The following is a 21534-nucleotide window of genomic DNA, read 5'->3' as shown; positions in this document are numbered from 1 at the left end:
TGGGGAGTATACAACCAGACCTGATTTGTGAATGATATAAGGTTACTTCTCATAGCACCAATCTAAACAAAGTTCCCAGTTTTACTGCTTGGTGAACATGGGCATATGTGAACATACTAAATGAGATACCATATGGTATATGTTAGCTCAGTGACCATAGTTCCAGAAACCTTCAGGAGCCACGATACTGAATGCAGTCACCATGTCTCTGCAAATGATGTTCTTTACCTTCACCTGATGTTTTAATTTTGCAATATGCAAACTTAGTGACCATGTGACCCCACTTAATATCATACTTCACATTTGTATTGCGTCGATATCCTCTTTGCCAGCTCAAGGACTCAAGGGCGCTTTGTTTTCCCCCCGATCATTGGTTGTCCATCATAACAGCACATCGTATTATCAATCTCACCTTCCCGGAGATCATACAACTCATAGTGACACATAGGCACTGTACTTTTACTGCACGTTGTTGTATCCGGAACTCAGTGTTTGTGTGTATTTGTGTTGCCACCATCTGGTCATCTACCAATGGATTCATGGGTTCTTTTAAGTGCACTGGGTTGTGTACTGTACACTAGGGGTTGTGACAACACTGAAAGAGTCTGCACACAATGTTAACTCCAAGGTTTTTTACACCTGGTCACAGGTAGGCTTGATCCAGGTACCTCCAAGCTCGCTGGATTACTAAGCCTGGCACTTAGACAACTCGCTCACCGCTCTTATTTGAACTACTACTTATTTCAACCATTACATTAAGATTACAAAGCTATGTTGGTTGAGTGAATATGTTCTCTTGTCACCATTGATAATAGCCAGTCTGTGACATCAGAAATGGACTTCATTTGTTGTACCCATATAAGGAAACCAAGCCCCATCTTCAGTGCAACAAGTGACAAGTTTCCAACCACATGGTGATCACATGGACACTACAAGGTGACCACATGGTGACCACATGGCGACCACAAGGTGACCACAAGGTGACAGTATGGTCACCACAAGGTGACCACAAGGTAGCAACATGGACACTACATGGTGACCATTTGATCATCGCAAGGTGACCACATGGAGTCTACAAGGTGACCACTCTCTTTTCAGCTGAGCGTGCCCGACCCTACTTAATGACAAATGACTCTGGAGACAGCGGAACAGACTTCATCAATGCAGTGTATGTTGATGTGAGTACTACTTTAATTTCACTTTACTTTAAAACGTGAAGTACATCATAGTGTTGTATGGAGTAGAGATACCAACAAAGTCCAATTTCAAAGGAATTTTCATGTTTAAATTCTGTCCTATCTGTACTGATAATGGAACCACATGCCTGCGTGTTTCACCAAACTTGTAAATTTGTTAGACTTTCTGTCTTTAAATAATAATAATAAGCATGTTTCACCAAACTTGTAAATTTGTTAGACTTTCTGTCTTTAAATAATAATAAGCATGTTTCACCAAACTTGTAAATTTGTTAGACTTTCTGTCTTTAAATAATAATAATAAGCCTGCCAGGATCAACCGAACCCTCTCTGCTTCATTTTCATCTTTACTCTGCAAAACATAATAATAATAATAATAATATGTGCATTTATTATGCTCCAAACTCTATTCAGGGGGTGAATGGTCATAGTGCTAACAGTCAAAGCAGGCATATATTTACCCCAGGTAACACATTCGCAAATATTTGGAAAAAGTAAACAAATATTTAAATATAGATCTGTATAAAATATCCCATCTAAAGCATTAGCTGATTGACATATCCATCTGAAATGTTGAATGGAATACATCCCACAAGATCCTCCCTGAGATGTTGCAGGTTCCCTATACCGTGTTTCAGTGTCTGTGTGAAGACAAGTAGGATATTACTAATGCATCATCTGTAAACATATTGTGTACTCCACAATTAATCCTCATCATAATCAATATTTTCCAAAGAAACTTGTCTGAAATTTATTCACTTTCACAGGAGAAATGTCTGCAATTTATCAACAGAATTAGTAATTAGAGCTTCATTCCCCATCGACTCTCCATTGTATGATTACAACACACTTGCCACTCATACAAACGACGGCAATTTGAATACACACATTCCATCTTACCAACGTGTATGTATAGTGTCTCAGTGGTATTGGTAGGTAAATGTATGCATTGTACAGGAGTTATGTCCAATACAGTAGTCTTTGTGAGACTCAGTCAGTGAGATGGATAGGTTTGTGATAGGTCTCCAAGAGGAAATATTTAAGTTCAGATACAAATAGAGTCTTTGGAGATATTGTAATACTTGGCATGAATTTCTTTCCTTTTGTAAAAAGAAATTAAAAATTGATTGCATTAATTTCATAGATTGACTTTCCACACATAGTTGGTTTCATCCCATTCAGTGTAGCTGTGAGTCGGATGCACACAAAACACTGTATACAAGTGAGGCATATCATTGAGGATAATTAAGTTAAGACTAATGTCTTATGAGAAATAATCTTCATCATGTGTCATACTGTTTTCAATTACGGATAAGTTAAGTCTCAGTGATGTTTTGTCAATGATTACAGGCATCTATATCGACATGTAAGACTCCTATGACAGGCTCTGATATGTTTCAACAAGATGACCTCACTCTGTATGCTGTACCCATGTCCATTTTGTGCTGCAGTTTGAAAATATAAAAATGCATTGAAATATATATTTTTATTGTTTGTTCATTGTTAAACTCTGTACTCAGCAATATCCAGGCTCCTGCCTGTAAATATTCCAGTCATGTCCCAGCCGACAGTTTCACATTGTCAGAACAATTATGCTTTCGTTTGCACAGCTTTAATTGTCACAACATTGTGGCCTGATATGATATGTCATTTTCACGTCACCACAAGGTAAATTTTTTTTTTAGAACATTCTTAGAGCGTTAGGAGCACAAGGCATAATGTTTCCTCAACATAAATTCGCAACATTATTATGTGGTGGCATTATGTTATAAAATGGCATAATGATATCGTTGTGACAACCTCCCACAACATTGCAAACATGTTGTATGTTATCTGGGATCCAGAAAAAACACTGAATGAGATAATGAAGACACTCATTCAAACCAGTCACTGTGCCATTTCGTCAGTATTGCTTGCTGAGCACCAAAAGTAACCATGATCTCCTATTTGTTTGATGCTTTTACAAATGAAGTAAATATATTTATTTGTTCTAATGCAGGGGTATAGTCAGGAGAACACCTACCTCTGTACACAGTGGCCAAAGAAGAACACAGTGAATGACATCTGGAGGCTGTTGTTTGACTACAAGATCAACACACTCGTTGTCCTCAATGATGTCAAGTTCTCCAGGGTGAGTGTCCATACTTTAACGTCTGCTGCTGCGTCTGCAGTTTATTTCACCACATCCAGTTATCAGTTCTGTGTTTCCACTGAGGGTAATGGACTTTCCAAAGAAGAAAGTCAGTCACTGTAAGCTGTACAATATAGAGTTAAACTTATCTAAACTGGAACCTATGGGACAGAAACAAAATGCTGGTTTTGATAGTGTGCCAGACTAGACAGGTGCCTGTGTTGGCAGGTTTCACTGCACATCCTAAATCGGCTACTCATAAAACAATGCAAACTACATACTGTGCCTTTTCAATCGCTATCCTCAGATACACCGTATTTTGTGTTAAGAAACATTTGAATGAGGTTTCAGTATTGGAAATGCCAGTATTTTCATAGGGATATCTATCCTCTTGTCCAAATTCATAGCAGTTTCTGTTCCAAAGATGGAATCCTATGCTAGACAGATCCAATGTAGAAACATGAAGAAAAACGTTAAGGTGAAGGAATGAGAGAGTATTGTAGCCATGGCAACCAAAAAACCTTTTACTGTATACATTGTAAGAAGTCTTTGTGCACTCCACTCTTGGCAGCATTTGTAATTTTGTTTACCTGTCTTCTGCATTTTGGTCCCTGAGGGAATTCCTGTAAGAATCTATCCCCAGGATCCTTTGCTTGTCATAAGAACTGATTTTGACAGTTTCATCATTCCATTGACATGGGTTTCATGCTATCAGCTACATGGTCATCACTCAATTACAAACATTTGTGACTGACTTGTATAGGCACAAACATTTGTGACCGACTTGTAAAGGCACAAACAGTTGTAACAAAACTTGTATAGGCACAAACAGTTGTAACAAAACTTGTATAGGCACAAACAGCTGTAACACAGCTTGTATAGGCACAAACAGTTGTGACAAAACTTGTATAGGCACAAACATTTGTGACCGACTTGTAAAGGCACAAACAGTTGTAACAAAACTTGTATAGGCACAAACAGCTGTAACACAGCTTGTATAGGCACAAACAGTTGCAACAAAACTTGTATAGGCACAAACAGTTGTAACAAAACTTGTATAGGCACAAACAGCTGTAACACAGCTTGTATAGGCACAAACAGTTGTGACAAAACTTGTATAGGCACAAACATTTGTGACCGACTTGTAAAGGCACAAACAGTTGTAACAAAACTTGTATAGGCACAAACAGTTGTAACAAAACTTGTATAGGCACAAACAGTTGCAACACAGCTTGTATAGGCACAAACAGTTGTGACAAAACTTGTATAGGCACAAACATTTGTGACCGACTTGTAAAGGCACAAACAGTTGTAACAAAACTTGTATAGGCACAAACAGTTGTAACAAAACTTGTATAGGCACAAACAGTTGCAACACAGCTTGTTTAGGCATATTGAGTATTCAGTGAATTAAGTGTTTTTGTATCTGTATTAAGTAACGGGTTATCATGTGTTTGCAGTCATATCCACGTTTCTGGCCAAAACAACTGGAAGATGAAAGTAAATATGGTCCAATCTCTGTCAAGTACCTGGGATGTGGTCGGTATACACAGATTGTCATCCGAGCATTTTCTATTCGCAAGGTGAGTAAGCTTTTATTACAGTGAAATTCGCAAAAACATTTCACTTGGAAAAACTTTCCCATGCAAGTTTGGAACTGCAACTGCTGAATTTGTACAGAGCCACTTGGCCAACAGAACAAGTTGGGTTGAATTACCTATTATAGTTACTGTCATTAGATTGATTTTACTTGCATTTCAGTTACTGTTATGTAGCTTTATTAAATGATCATCTAGATTGTAATTACCCATCATTGATGGTATATATGTTAGGGAAAACACTTCTCCTCAGTCTTGGTAGTCAGTATAAAACAAATATGGTTGGGAAATTGCTCAGCGCTCTTCCTCTTGGAATTTCCCTCCCCCTTTGGTTTTACATTGTCTACCAAAACCTCAGAGGCATGTTTTTTCCTATATGCCAATCATGGGATTGTCTGGCCTAAACTAATTTACTGTAAAAAACTTACCTGTGATTCGTCTTGACCAAACTGGAGATTGAGTCAGTATACAATAGCCTATGGACAGAGGTTTTGATGGCATATAGGAACAAAAACTCCATGTCTTTCAGAAAACTGTGTCTCAAATAATTAGCAAAATGTAACCAAAAATCGTCAAGATGCTTGCTTTATTGTCTGTATAAATGTTATCTTGTGATTGACAGACTACAAGTAAAGCGCCCTCTAGTGATGACCTGGTGGTGAAGATGTTCCAGATCACAGGCAGCAGCAGCCGATCCCGCATCCATGTGTCAGCCAAATCACTGACTCATGTCATGCACTGTGCAGACCAGTGGCAGAAGAAGACCAACCCCATGAACCCAATTTGTGTCATGTCCAAGTAGGTCATCTATATCAGCACTCTTGCCCTTGAAATAGCTTTCTGCATTATTTGCTTTGTTGGTTTGGTCAATGGATGAAAAGTTTGAAAATGGAGGTGATAAGTTCAGGATTGAAGAGATTTATATGTCATGAATCAACAATACCTACACTTAGTTCCTGTGAGGATTCGGATTAGAATTGATCTTCAACAACCCACACTTGTAGGAAGATGCTACAAACTGGATTGGGTGGTCCGATTTGCTTACATGGTTCACACGTCATCATATGCCAATTGTGTAGATCGATGCTCATGATGCTGATCACCTGGTCCAGACTTGGTTATTGACGTCTTCCATATAGGTGGAATATTGCCAATCTGCCAAGTATAGGGTTAATAACAAAAAAGCAAACAAACAAAACTTTACCCTTAAGAAATAAGGGAACTAGCAATGATATACACTGAAAATGGCATTACAACACTGTAATGACACATTGGATGCTAACATTTGAAAGGTGTGCATGACAGCCTTTGTTAGAAATGACAATCACTTGATAAATCCCATGGGAATCCCTAAGATACAATCCATGTTAATTATAAGGTGCAATCCATGTTAATAAAGAGGTACAATCCTTGTTAATATCAAGATGCAATCCATGTTAAAAACATGATACAGATCCTGTGTTTTGTATCTGCAGATATGCATCATTAAACAAAGAGTGCACAAATGAATATCTTACATATGTGTATTCTTGTTCCCATAGAGACGGTTCCTGTCGGATTGGGATCTACTGTGCCATCAACATCTGCTCAGAACAGCTGCGGACAGATGGTGAGGTGGACATCTTCAATGCTGTAAGGCTCATCAAACGTAACAGACCCCAACTTGTGCCAAATGTTGTAAGTCTAATAGATAAAAATATATACTTGCTACATAAATGGTGTACCACAATGGTTGTAGCAACCAGCTCTTTCGTTTTTTGGAATTCATGGTGCAACATTTTCTGTTGAACTTAATTTACATTTTATTGTCATTTATCTCGCTTTTACCCTGGAAGAATAAGAAAAAATGGCATGGAAAGCTTTCTAGTCTTAAACAAAGGGTTGTGTTGAGCCATGTTGCTTAAGGAAATTAGACACCAAGTATACCAAGCTTGACTTTTTCAGTTGAAAACTAGAATTATGTTTTTGTTTCAGATTCTTTAAGGCTTCTCCAAATAGTATTGATATACCATTCAACATTTTTACATTAAAACAGACAAGTTTTTTAGCATGTTATGAGAATCATTTCTTTTGTATTATGGAAAATAGATACAGATGACTTCTCAAATTTATATACTTGATTGGTAGTTTGGACACATGAGAAAACGATGTCACATTCATATAAAGAATAAGGAAAAGATCTCACCTTCATGAGAAGAAAATGTGGATGTCACAAAACCTATTTTGGAACTGGTTCACGACAACTGACTCACTCAGCTACACATGCACTCACTGATCCACCTACCACTCATTCAGGTCAAACCATCCTAACATCAGTGCTCCCAACCCCCCTGTCACTCATTACAGAACTCATGCATTAGAGATAACAGGAATCATACCACAGAGATTTATTCTGATTTTCTATGTGTTCATTGTTTCAGGATGAGTACCGGTATATTTACCAGTTCATGGCGGAGCAAGCTGCTTCCAGTGGCGCTAAACCCCAGATAGTGATAACTGGATCGGAAGGCCAAGCCACAAACTATGCCTTTGAGGACAATCACTGTACAGGAGGTGATTCTAGTGACGATGATGATGATGATAATGATGATGGTGAACCATCACAGCGTAGCAGTAGATCAGGGAGTTTTGATACCGCTTTAGATGATCCCATGGACTGCTATATTCCAGAGACAGTTAACGCTCAAGCGAAACTAAGTGCCTGTATCACCCAGCTAACCCCCCACATGTCTCCCAAGTTCTTCATGCCAGACCGGTGGAGCTATTCTTCCACGGACAGTCTGTGTGGTTTTGAGACTGCTAGTGAAAGCAACAGGACAGCATTAGCAACACCAGATTCTGTTCTCACCAGTGAGAGTCATTTCACATTTGAAAGGAACAATAATTTTACTCCTGAGAAAAGGCTTCGGGATAAGTTTAGTCCAGTTCGAGTTCTCAACCACTTGACACCACCCATTGATCCAACAGCATCAAACTATGGCTGAGGAATATCTGGCTTGTTTGGGGTTCTGTCAACAGGACATCCTGTTCTGGTGGCCATCAGCTACTGATGCTAAATGTATCATGGTTGCCCACAAGAGAGGCTTGTAGACCGAGGAGTAGCTGCAGGATTAGCTAGCGTGGCAGCTTTAGGAATGGATGGTTTACAAAATGGAACACGGTGGCAGAGAAAAAACACTGTTCAAGAAAGACCATGATAATTTTGAAAGATTTATCAAGCTTTTCAAGATGGAGAGGCTTTCTGGTAGCTTTCATAGCACTTTTCCTTGAAAGGAAATTTATGGTTAGAAATTGGATGAAGAGGAAAAGCTGAGAATCCTGAAAATATGTCAGATTCCTGACTCCAAGAAGCACACAGCACTCTGGAGTTTAAGGAAGGGCATTGGAAGAGACCACTAGTTATAGCTAGTTTGTAGCTTGACAGTAGTCATTTCATGAATTCTATGACATCACTAGGAAACTCAAGCTGTATTAGGAGGTTTAATTGTTTCCATTTTCACTCCTATTTACCAAGACATCACAATAATGTCACCAGACAATGCAAAGCAATGTTTTTGGCAGAATACACATTTATTTTTACCATTATTCAATTCTGTTTTACATTCAATAATGTCAAGGTGCAATATTGTATATTTTAGTTGCCAATATGTACATTGTTTGGCAATGTGGTTTTAAGGATTACATCTTTGATATCAATCTAAGTATAATTATAGATGCACATGTGTACAAGTTGTATCACTGTGATACAACAGTTCAGATTTATCTTCACTTCTATATTATTCCCATACACTATTTTTCACAATATGCTCTTTAACATTGAAACATAATGGAAAACATGATTTTCCTGCTTTCTAATATTGGTGGCAGATTTTTCATTTGTATTTAAACATTTGAAGGTCAACATCTGCAGTCGGTGGGTCCTCCCTATTCTCATGGCAGAAAATCATCCATGGTTTAAATGAAGGCCACTTCAAGTTGATTTTTGGTCAAGAGTCAAAAGCTCTTGATTGACGAATATTGAAATATAACATGAATATGTGTACATTTGCTGGATTCATATTGACTAGCTGACATGAAAGAGGAGTGTTTTATGCAAGGGTGAATGGCTTTTGGTGTAGATATTTCAAGATAAAGGACTGGTTCATTTTTGCTTTTTCAAGAAGCTTGATCAGGATGCTTTTCTCCCTCTGGGGGTAATTTTGTAAGGTAACAGTGATTTGTGTGGACAAGTCATCAATGTATTGTCACTGATGTTGATGAGAATTTTGAAGTTGTTGCATGAATTGGAGATGTGTGTGACTGTGAGAAAAAATAATTTGCAAATATTTAATATTTTAATCTTGTCATTGTGCCATTGAATTGCTCCTTACAAAAGTTGCACATGCCTGGCCTTACAATGACGTAAGTAGTTTATGAATAATTGTGAGATATCATTCTCAATTTGTTTTGGTTCAGGTGCAAGCAGATGCGTGCATCTGAGAACAAAATGACATGAGCAAATGCTGCTTGCATCAGAGATGTTATTTTGATATTGTTTTTTATTCTGTTGGTTTGTTGAACAGTTTGTTTTATTGTTGGCATATTTATATGAATCACTACATTCCACACCACTATTTTCCATCTGATTATATTTGAATTAAGAGTAACCATTTCATTTGTCTTGTATGTTTTCATTACAAAGTACAGTAAAACCTTCATGAACTCTTTGCCTTATGAAACAACAATGAACCAGTGCCACGTATGGACGATATGAAAACATAAATATAGTCTCAGAATATATAGTAAATGTGGAATCTGTTAGGATGTTTCACAGAGATTTAACTTCCTGTTTGTGACATTTATGGTCAGTTTGGGAAAGCTATCGGCAATAGGTGAATAATTGCCCTAGGTTGTTTTAATGTTGATGAATCTGAGTCGTTCAGCACAGATGAATAAACTTGATCAAGGATTTACATGGATATTTTGGATAAACACCTGACATCTGGTGATCATTTATACTTGATGGTTTTCAACTTTACTTAATTATTGTTTGGTTTACCTTTTTTTCGAAACCAATTATAAAACAAAGATATAATGTTTTAAAGATGTCTGTGAGTTTATGTTCAGCAGGGAGAACTAAATTGTTTGTTTCTTAGAACTCACATTTTCATTGGGTTTTTTTTCAAGACATTTCCTGTTTATTCATAAATAAACACCTTGCTGTGCTGTTATGAGATATTTCCTTAAAAGAAATCAAGTATGACTAGTTTCTTCCATACTTGGCAAATGAAATATACACATGGAAAAAAAGTATCACAACACCCTGTATTTTTCACATTATACAGTTGAACCCTGTTTACTCAGACCCCATATATGCGAAAACCCTGCCTTCCAGACAGCAATTATGATTCACTGTTATTACTACTGACTATTGGTATATTGATATACATACATGATCATTTTTTGCTTTCGCTTAATTTTCACCATTTGATTGTTTGATCCGGACGTCTCGCTATTCGGACGATTTTCGAGTGAAACCGAAACATCCGGATAAATGGGGTTCGACTGTAAATGTATTACCATGGTACCTTTAGCCATAGCAAAGGACCTGATCCAACCCCCCATTTAACTGACTGGACTGACCATCAGAGAATAATTAAAGGAAAAAGTCTACTCACAAAAAGAATGAATAACTGCAGTTTATTCTGAAAAGCAAACATGGCAAACTTTATCTCATTTTGGGGCAGTTTGGTAGCCTAGTGGTTAAAGCATTCGCTCATCACACCAAAGACCCTGGTTCGATTCCCCAGATGGGTACGTGTGAGGCCCATTTTCTGGTGTCCCTGTGATATCGCTGGAATATTGCTAAAAGCAGTGTAAAACCAAACTCACTCACTCAATTATCTCATTTTATAGCACTAGAGACTACCAGTGTGGTCACATCACAGTAGAAAGTATGTCACATAATAGTAACAAGTATGGTCACATGACAGTAAGAAGTACGGTCGTTTTCAAGATTCTGGCATACTATCCTCAAGGAATCACATAAGTATCGCTGATCAAGTACAACGTCAGTATCTGTTGGTTTCTCCCACCAACTGCAGTAACATCCCTGACCCTTCTCTTCATTGACTGTATCAGACGTTGGATTTGTGGAAGTCGCTGAGCAGGCTAGACGGCTGACTTTGTCTGCTGGCGATTAGGTGCCTGACTCTGAGGGTGCGGGTTCGTTTCCCAGATGAGTCTCAACCCCCAAAAGTACAAGAATTTGTACTTTACTAAGAAAGTGAAATCCCAAATATGACATGTGTTGCATGAAAATGACCAGCAGTCATGAACAAAAGAATTTTGACTCACCAGTGAAAACAATTAATTCACATTCTATTGTCATTTGTAATACTCTTGCTGTCAAAGAATAAGTTATAATGGAATCAAAATTTTGCTAGTCTTAAACTATTGGTTGTGTCATGACATGTTGCTTATGGAAATTAAGAACAAAAGATACCATGGTGGATTATTCAATTTGAACAACCAACAGTCATGAACAAAAGAAACTGAATTGTTTTAGCCAGTAAAACCATCACCATGACATCAAATTTGAGCTTGAAACCAAGTAAGTCATGCTACTTTGTGCTGGAAGATAATGTCTGCTAGGCCATACTAGCTCTATATCCAGTCAACATTAAGCAATGGACAAACATTGAAGTCAAGCACACTCATGTTCTTAACATGCTAGGAGAATGGATGAAGTCAGTTGATGCTGAAAAGATATGGAGCCACCACTGCTTGTCACACCTGGTCAACCCCCAGTTTGTGGGAACTTTCTGTCCAGGATTTGATAACGTATGGATGACAACCAATATGTCTTGCAATAGTCCTCAGTGTCATAACAGCTTTTTACATACCAATAACTTGCCATCTTTGAGCAGTTGTCAAATAACGAGACCCATTATTTAATTGATTTTCCACAATACTGAACTGTAAGGACAGTTTGCTGAACCCTGATGTACATATTGCAGTTGATGCTTTGATAGTAGCATGTACATATCTAAAATCATATGGTGCACCTTGTGGGGTGAACATTATCATACAAACAATCACAAATTTGACATGAATATATATATCCAGGGTGGGGATGTGTTATGATCAAAGATATGTTTTTCCATGTGTATATATCCATGTGGATTTGGGGGCAGCTGTCTTGATGAGAATGGTTACGATTGCAAAGAATTCATATGTGAGTTGACCTCATGTTTTTCATTTGCGAGGAGATGGTTGATGATAGAAATTGTTGCACGCACAAGTTATAATGTTCAGTGAAAGTAGAATGTTTTTTCTACATTTGACAAATTCTTCAGAAGAGGTCAGTATAGTTTTTATGTCTTTCAAGAGGTTGGTACCAGAGACTTTGTGTTTATGGTATTGTGAGTGATGATAACCCGACTCACTTCATCACTAACTGGCTGACTTTGTTGGGTGCTGAGTGACATGATGCATCTTTCTGCGTGTTTTTCTTTATGTGTTGGGACAATTTACAAAAATTGTATCAGAGACAAATTAACACAAGATGCTATCATTGACAGTTGGTCTAGCACATTTTAATCCATCATAGACCAGCTAGTGGTGTACTGTGTTGATCAGTCTAAGTAAACCTAGTCTCAGTATTGTGTTACACTGCTTATACCGAGTCTAACAAACTCAGGTTGTAGGTCACGTCAGCTCACCTTTTCAAATCAGAACACAGCTTACCAAATCAGGGAAGTGGACATTCGCACACACCTTTTGAAAATTTGTCTCAAAAAGTTTGCACCTGAATGATCCTGAACGCTATTCCAAATGATCGTTTCTTTGTGATTCACATGGAGCATGACACAACTGTGAGTAAACAGTCACTGAAAATAGAATGTTTGTAAACATTCAAGAATGTCAGCTTGAGGAAATATTAGCTCATGGTAACAATGTCATCAGGAAGCCATAAGCATATATAGTTCAGGTCACATGTCTGTGTTTTATACAGAATTTTGTTTAGAGATCAGTGTCAGTGACCAGGGAATTTTTAAGACCTCAGCCAAGCCCTAAACAGTAGCTGCTGTCTGATTGGTTAAATCCATTCGGCCGTCTTGCAGTTGATTGGATGGTCACAGGTTGCTCAAAGGTTAGCTGACACAGCCTTCTGCTAGGGTTGGTTAGACTCAGTAGATCAGTGAAATAAATAACACTGAGACTCTGTTTACTTAGACTGCCATGTTGAACTCTATATAAACATTTACATTTTAGGGCAAGCAGAAACAGTATTGGTTCACAGACAATGAGTCTGATGCTGGGAATCACAATGTTCATATTTTCCAAAAGTCCAAAACATAATGTTTTCATGAGAAATCTTTTGCTTGTTTGCCACTGTCTGAGAATGAAGAATTGTTTCGTTGTAGCCTTACTCCTGTAAATATCTCTTATTTATCACTAGCATTTTTATCAATAGTGTCCAACTTGATCTCATTACAATCATGTACAGTCATATGGCCTTTTATATTCAATAATATTTGAACAGGCACTTTTTATGTACATAATATCCTTTCACTTTTCAAGCATATCAGTGTAAAAAACTGTAAACTTTACTATGCAAGTCTCACTTTTTTCTCTATATTTATCTTTATCTGTGATTTTATTTTGCTCACCAAATTGTCATGCAATTATTTTTTATACTCACCATAAATGTTGTGTTCACTGTTTGTCCTGTATATAAACTGAAGACATAGTTCGGTGCTGGGAGACATGTTGGAATTGTATGTAACATAATTTCTCGAAAATTATGGAAGTATGAATTATACAGTTTCCTTTAGAATTCATACATATTGATGGATCTACCCTTTTGCATTTCGCGTGAATGTCATTCCGATTCATATTTCTCATCAATCGAAATATTTATGTTTGGTGTTGGAAATTTTTGGGAAATTATGTTATTAATACATCTGTTTCTTATCAATTTCTTATTAGTAATTTTCTACTTTTTGCCCAGTGACAGATGAATCCAGTTTGTGTATTGTAAGGGGCATTTGTGTATTGTAAGGGGCATTTGCCAGCAATTATGGATATGTTACTTCGTCACACATTCTTTATATCAGCACTTTCTGTCTTCTGCGTCATGGGCGATATTTTAAGTCTGGACGCAAGTAGTGTATTGATTCTCACCTGTACAGTCTCCATGGTAACATAATTACAACAAAAAGTAGTTACATACATCATAAATATGTAAATATGCTGCTTCTTTGAACATGCATGAGTTAGCTACCATGATAAAGGGAACACTAATTTTGCTCGTTATCACCACAGTTATCTGCTTTTAAATACAGAATTATTTAAACATATAACATACAGCAGGTAACTGAGAACAGTAAGATGTTTATTGAATACATCAGTGATAACTGTGTTTGTTAATTATTAATGTATTATAAACAAAGTTTCTGCAGTGGTACTTTGTATGTAATAAGAGAATTTAAGATAGAATTTGACTAGACGAATATATATTTTATCACAATGAACATGTCCTACTCAAAAGATATTAAACAATAACCTAAATTTAATTTGTATAATTTTATGCATGCAGATTGAACATGCTGGCTAAGTAAAGGGAGACAAATCTTCAAGAAAGTGAAAAGTAGATGGATGCTGTTAGGTACATTGTTTGTTAGTGCATCAGGTATGGCTTCACACTTTTTGCCTGTTAGGAACTAAACCTGTCTATTTCCACAGGTAGCAGACACATTGGCCATATATGTATCTACAGCCACTTAAACAGGTGTGATATCTCAGACATGATAACACAAGAAAATGTTTAGTGAACATGTCGGATACTTAACTCCACTCACAGATTTTTGTGTTTATCATTTTGAAAGAATGCAGCAGTAATCACTAATATGCATTGTATCATAGTGCTGCATTCATTTCTTCCATCAAGAAGTACTAAGAGAAATGGGGGAGATGGCTTGCTCAGTTGAATAAGCTGCCACAATTTGCTGTGGAGAGTTGTGGCCCCTACTAGAAACCTTGACTGTGGGTTCAAGTCCTCCAGTTATTATTCAAGATTGTCAGTGGGCTTCAGCAAGTGGTGAATATATGAGACGTGCATGACATCAGGCTTTCTTGTGGCAATTGATAATAATGATTATTACTAACCGGTGGAAGATACTGCAGTGTAATATTTTTGTGGCAATATAACACTAGTGTAATACCGCTAGATGCATGACTTCATAATGGTTCACATTTATGACATCACAGTGCTAATGTTGCCGTAGTAATGGTACTAGACGTTGCTTGACAGAAACCTGACAGTCATCACACTGTAAGCAATTTGGCCCCAGTTTCTATTAATTTATGTTAGAGTTATAAACAGAATGCTAAACTCTCTTCCGTGAAATACCATTTTTATTAAACTTATCAAACGAGCTTTCACTCTTTTTACCAAATCATTAACTCAGTTAACAAAAATAATATATCATGGAAGGCGTTTAGCATTCTTTATTAATGTGCCCATGATATGGTGCCAAACTCCTCACTTGGTATGTATATAGTGCTACCAGTCAAAAGCACGACTGAAATACTCTGTCCCAAAAGATATCAAACCCAACATGCACTCTATTGTTAGTACAAAATCTGTATTGAATATACTTTGAGCTTGGTAGCCATTACACAAGTTGGCATTATACCATTTCCATTTGGTGTAAATAGTTGCACATGCTTCCTCATAATCAGTGACGAATCCTTTGATCTTATCACCATAATGACCTCTACTTTCTTATGTGACTCATGATCATGTTAACATTAACATTGCTTTGAAGAACCATCCATCAAAAATAAACACAATTCGTGCAAAATTTCAATTTTTTCAAGTTTGATCAACTTCAGTCCATTGTATTGGTTTAATTCATGTTATTGGCTGGTGTATAAAAATTTAGAATACATACGTATGCATGAAAAATAGTTCATCCTTAAAAGTACATTATATCATTTCACTTGATGTAGTCAAGAGATGTTCTAATATAAAGTTGTATAGGGAACTTAATCATACTTTTGCTTGCATTTTTTATGCTGATATTTGAGGTTCCTTCCTGTTACATATAATACTAAGATAATTGTATTCCTGTGATAACGATTATCACCAACTGATATTTCCCTCTCCATTTGCCAGGCGTTTTTTTTTAATCAAATGTTTGTGACCATCAGCCTTTAGATCACTAGAAACAGTTTTTACATTAATGAAAAGAATGATGATATTTAATGAGGGATGGTATTGATTTCAGGAGATGTTGGCGTCATCCTTCACAAGTATAGATAATCAAATGTCAGTGAAATACATCCTCAGCAAACGATCCATCTGATCAGTTGGAAGACATATTCAATGTGTTCATTTTTGAAAATGTTCTCACAATTTGAATTTTACTTTTCAAATTAATTGTTAAATATTGTATCTCAGTTCGCAATACAATATGTATGGATAAACGACTTTTCTTTATTACAGTGAAGGTGACATTTCCGTGTAACGTAACATATTATCAAGCAAGTGAATGACACAATGAAGAACGAGAGATATATGTACAAGCATGAGGAAATGTTTGTGTGCAGAACAATGAAGTTAGGACTGTGATGGCACTGAAAAGACAGTTAATTATAACATGACTTACTGGAGTGATTACATCATCGTCACAATTTGTCACTTGCTGAAGTAAAATCAAAACACCAGTCAAAGCAAAATATTACCAGGTGGATCCGTAAAACAAGAAATAAAATTGGTCTGGCCTCAGAGCTGGAGGAGCACCTTGTTCTGATATTACCATTCTTAAGTAGTGCCTTCAGTCATGACAGACCTATAGATGTCATTGGAGTGAGATTTTGTAGGATTATCAAGGACTGTTGGTAAGTCTTCACATCCGTATATACAGAATAAAAACAAAGTCAGGTATCAGGAACACTTCTGAGGATATTTCTGTGTTTCTTTTCAGTACACAGGTAATATTTCGCTGTGCTTATCCTTAAGCAGCATTTACATACTGTGGTAACAAGGAAGACAATTAATGACCTAATGGGGTCAACTTCATTTGGTTTTTTTTCTTGGTATTGATGTAAGTTCCTCTTTCAAGCAATCAATGCTTTATTGGTGAGGATACTAGCACTGCATGAAACAATTCAAAAACCTATGTTTCTGATGGCATCGTCATGGAGACAGAGTTGACTCATGGACTTCCTACTACTGTTTTCCTTTAATGCAACATTATCATGAGCTTGTCAGTACCCTTAAAACTTCATCAAATCATCAATGGTTGAGATCTTTGTCAGCTGTTTCCATGGCAACGCTATAAGTGAGATTTATTGAATATTAAAGGACTGCTGCATGTTCAACTGTGAGGATGTTTTTCTCTGATAGGCTGAATGTTGCTGACAGGTTCATAAATGTTTTATTTGCGATTTTCAATAATAACCTTTCTTGAATAGATCTGAGAGTCAGTCAGTGTTACATATGCCACAACACATCCTAGGGATCTACTAGAAGTTGATATTTTCTTCCAAATTATATGTTATTTATACATCGGATGTACTGTGTTGACGCACAATTGTGGATCATTTTCATTATGTAGGCTACAAACCCAACCAGCACTTCCAACAGTTACTTGTACTAAAGTCATTAGTGTCAGCTCACACTTAGTCTCTTTTCTGCCTCTGATGAAAGGGCATTCTCCATGTTAGTCATCTAATGTGAATTCATAGAATTCTACATACACATAGCAACCATTTCCTAGAAACAATATAGGAACTGATATTAGTGACAGAGTAGTATGGGAGAAGATGGGCATGTTGGGATGCCTGCAGCAGGTGTGGGCTAAAAATGATGGACATTCTGTGATGCCTGCAGAAATGGTGGTGCAACAGTGACGGACATTCTGTGATGCTTGCAGTAGGAACAGTATAGAAAGATGGGCATTCTGTGATGCCTACAGTAGGAACACTATAGCAGAGATGGGCATTCTGTGATGCCTACAGTAGCAGCTGTACAAAAGGAATGAGCATTCTGTGATGCCTGCAGTAGCAGTGGTCCAAAAGAGAAAGGCATTCTGTGATGCCTACAGTAGGAAAAGTATAGGGGAGATGGGCATTCTGTGATGCCTACAGCAGAAACAGTATAGCAGAGATAGGCGTTCTGTGATGCCTACAGTAGGAACAGTATAGGAGAGATGGGCATTCTATGATACCTAAAGTAGGAACAGTACTGGAAAGATGGGCATTCTGTGATGCCTACAGTAGAAACAGTATTGGAAAGATGGGCATACTGTGATACCTGCAGTAGGAACAGTATAGGAGAGATGGGCATTCTGTGATGCCAGTTGTAGGTTACAGGATCAGTGGTAACAGTGTCATGTCTTGAGTAGGTGTCATAGAAGACTGATGGGCACATTGTGATGCCCACAGTGACAGCAGTATTAGAGTGAGATAGTTGGGTCTAACACCCGGCATGTCAGCTGAAGAGATCCCTAATACAGATCTTAGACATGAACCACTGAAACATATGGACATGCCCTTAACTGAAAGCATTAGTCCAATGATACAAAAAATGTGCTCCCTTGTATTAATTTGTACATATCAATCCAATGTTGCACTTCTAACCATCTAATTGATAACTGAACTAGAAACAAGTGGGGGTTAACTGTATTTAACAAAGACATACTGAGCTGTTCGTCAAGCATGAAACTTGTTGAGCTGTGAGCATGCCCACCTTGTCTTTCACGGATTAATAGTTCAGTGCTTACAAGAACATTAATTACCACCACTTGGGATCATAATTAGTATTGATGATGTTTTAGTAATTGTTCATTCTTCTTTTCAGTCAATTCACAGTCTAGATACCATTGTACAGAGTATACTCTATTTCTTCTTCAAAGTAATTTGACTGGATTTGAAACATTTGCTTTTCTTACTGGTCTGTTTTCTGGCAAGATATTTACAAGGTAATACATGGTCCAGGGCCCAAGTTTGTTATAAAAATGGAACCCTTTTCAACATTCTGATCACATTTACAGTATGGATTTTGATGCGATTGAGTTGCAATTGTTGACTTCAGTAGCAAGAACAAAAATTAAATGCATTGTGCATGATAGACAATCCATGTGCTGGAATGATCCTGACTTGCATACTTCAACATAGACTCTGTATGCTAAAGTCAGTCACTGCAACAAGGCCTAGAGCCTGTCTCCTGTCATGGCTTCTACAGTAGTCAATATACTTGCGGATACTGTGACCAGTAATGAGCGAAACTCTGATGGCTGCGGAGGAGTGTACATTAGTTCAGCTTGAACTGGCTGTTGTGTTTTCACTGAAAGATGGCTGACTGCAGTTCGACTTGCTTTTTACAGGTGCATCTTTTTAAGGTTAACAAACAGGCATTCTGTATGAAGACTGCCCACAAAAATTGTAACTTTGATCATATTCACACAAGTATTTTTTTTATCTACAGTTTTCAGATAAATAGAAACTTAAACTGGTACACAATATCAAGAGAGTATTCATGCAGGTCACAGAAGGTCAGCAAGTACACTCTGGAGCTTTAATACCATAGTCAAGCGGTAGTTTGTTTATGCAGAAGTTTTTGAAGGCCAATATATGACAATTGATGATTTGCAAAACAAACCATTCTGTAAATCTAGCATTTGGCTGGAAACAATATGTCATGTCTGAAATAAAACTGTCCACAAAATCTGACACTTGAATTTTGATAAGGTTCCAAATTCTGAGTATCAGTGCAAGTTGTTTCTAGCCAAGTTGTACAATGCCAGATATTTCTCCTAGTCCTACTCCATCAAGACAAGCAATCCATTTTTGTGTCGCTTCACCAGAATTCCTTGTGGGGTAAAGACAGTTTCAATAAACCCTGTCTCATGTCATGAAACATTCAGGTGGAGTCTCACACAGTCCTTCATCTCTTAGGAGAGTAAAAACCAAGCCAAAGAATTTCATCATTTGAAGATCTAGGGGAAATGTCTGACTTTCTTTGAGGGCATCATTTACAAGTTTGTACACAATATCCTCGCAGCAGTTGGAAAAGGATTTTTTTCTAATACAAACACCTCAATATGTTTTAAATGTATAATCTTGTGCAGAAGATGTGTCTCTCTGATGCAATTAACAGTGAATAGTTTTTAGCAAGCTGTTGATCAACTAAATTCTTGTTTTGTTACATTGCTCAATTAAACTCTGTATTCCGCTTTTCCTCAGCATTTCTGCTATTTTAAATTCCCACATTTAGTATTAACCTCCACTGACTGACAAAAGCTTTAGCTGAAAACTAATCATACTAAAACAAAATATAAATGTGATCTGTATTTTAGAATACTGTAAATTGTTTCCAATAAAGAAACATGTTTCTTCTGTTGAGATATTGGAAAAGCTGTCAAACACGTGTATTCCGTATTAAAACTGACAAAATCAACAGTGGCTAGAATGTAATCTTTCTCCTGCTGCGAGGAATATTCATTTCCGTTTCACAATGTGACTTGTAACTATCAGTTGGACAGTATTTTTTCTACTTGGATGTGTCACTATTTTCATACACTTGTTAAAGTTCTCGCCACAACACAACACGTCTTTAATACTTCATTAATCTTCAAGAAATAAAACTTCTAATGAAAAAACATTGTTACTTGACTGATGATTTCTGATATTTTCAAGGAACTGGACCCTTATTCTCAAAACATTTGTAGCCCTAAGAATTCTTAACTTTGATCATAGCCAATGTGTTAAGACTGGGCTTCAGAAGTTCGTAGGGCTATGAACGTTTCGAGAATAGCTAGCCAGATTGATTGTTAAGGGACAGTTCATAACCTATGGCTGCAATGGGTGATGACGATTATTATGGAGAAGAATGCACAATGTGAGTGAGACCCAAACCCCCTGAGATGTACACAGTAAGTGTCGTAGAAATCCAACATATCAATTTTACGTACAAAATTGCTGATGCTCCCTATTACATGTGTGAAAAGTTGTTGTTCACCCACCTCCCAGAAAAAAATGGGTGACCCCCATTATAATCATCATCACCCCTTGCTATAAATTACACACAGACCCTAATGCCACTCTGCACAGGCGGATCCAGTACCCCTTTCATCCTGAAAGTATATTAAATGACCATTGCAACTCTGGTGGAAATGAAGATTGCACCTCCTGATTTCTCAAGTGTGCACTCACCTTTGTAAAAAAAACTGTATCTGCCCCTGCTCAGCAATATCCCACTTGTGTGAATGTTGCCGGTGAATAATCAGGTCCTGCGACCTGTGGTTGATGTAAAGAGCAAGCTGCTATTCCAACAGTCTGTTACACAAACAGAATACTGGATACCTACCAGCCATATTGTTTCACATGTGCGTCATGTCATCCTATCCCCAAGCATTACTCTAACCCTAACCCTGAACCTTAATCTTACTGTAAGCCTAACCCTAACCAACAGTAAACTGTCATACTGTCAAACATGGCAGACGGTATCCAGTATTCTGTAGTCTTACAGTCTGACAATCAACCAAGTCACTTACTTTAACCTCATGCATTGAGTGAGTTTGGATTTATGACGGTTTTAGCAGTATTCCACCAATAT

General features: G+C 37.3%; 1 protein-coding gene across 1 annotated transcript in view; it reads left to right on the top strand.

The window, feature by feature from the left end:
- LOC137292068 (receptor-type tyrosine-protein phosphatase kappa-like) overlaps positions 1-7909 on the top strand; it is a 121579-nt gene extending 113670 nt beyond the window's left edge. The window contains exons 14-19 of the mRNA XM_067823612.1: positions 1099-1178; positions 3196-3327; positions 4788-4910; positions 5548-5723; positions 6467-6602; positions 7346-7909. Coding sequence (XP_067679713.1) covers positions 1099-1178; positions 3196-3327; positions 4788-4910; positions 5548-5723; positions 6467-6602; positions 7346-7909 — 1211 coding nt within the window. The remainder of the gene's footprint in view (positions 1-1098; positions 1179-3195; positions 3328-4787; positions 4911-5547; positions 5724-6466; positions 6603-7345) is intronic.
- The last annotated feature ends 13625 nt before the right edge of the window (positions 7910-21534 follow it).

The sequence above is a fragment of the Haliotis asinina genome, chromosome 7 (assembly GCF_037392515.1).
Source record: "Haliotis asinina isolate JCU_RB_2024 chromosome 7, JCU_Hal_asi_v2, whole genome shotgun sequence".
Taxonomy (NCBI): domain Eukaryota; kingdom Metazoa; phylum Mollusca; class Gastropoda; order Lepetellida; family Haliotidae; genus Haliotis; species Haliotis asinina.
Note: the sequence above shows the minus strand (reverse complement) of the source record. Positions and strands in the feature narration are given on the sequence as shown.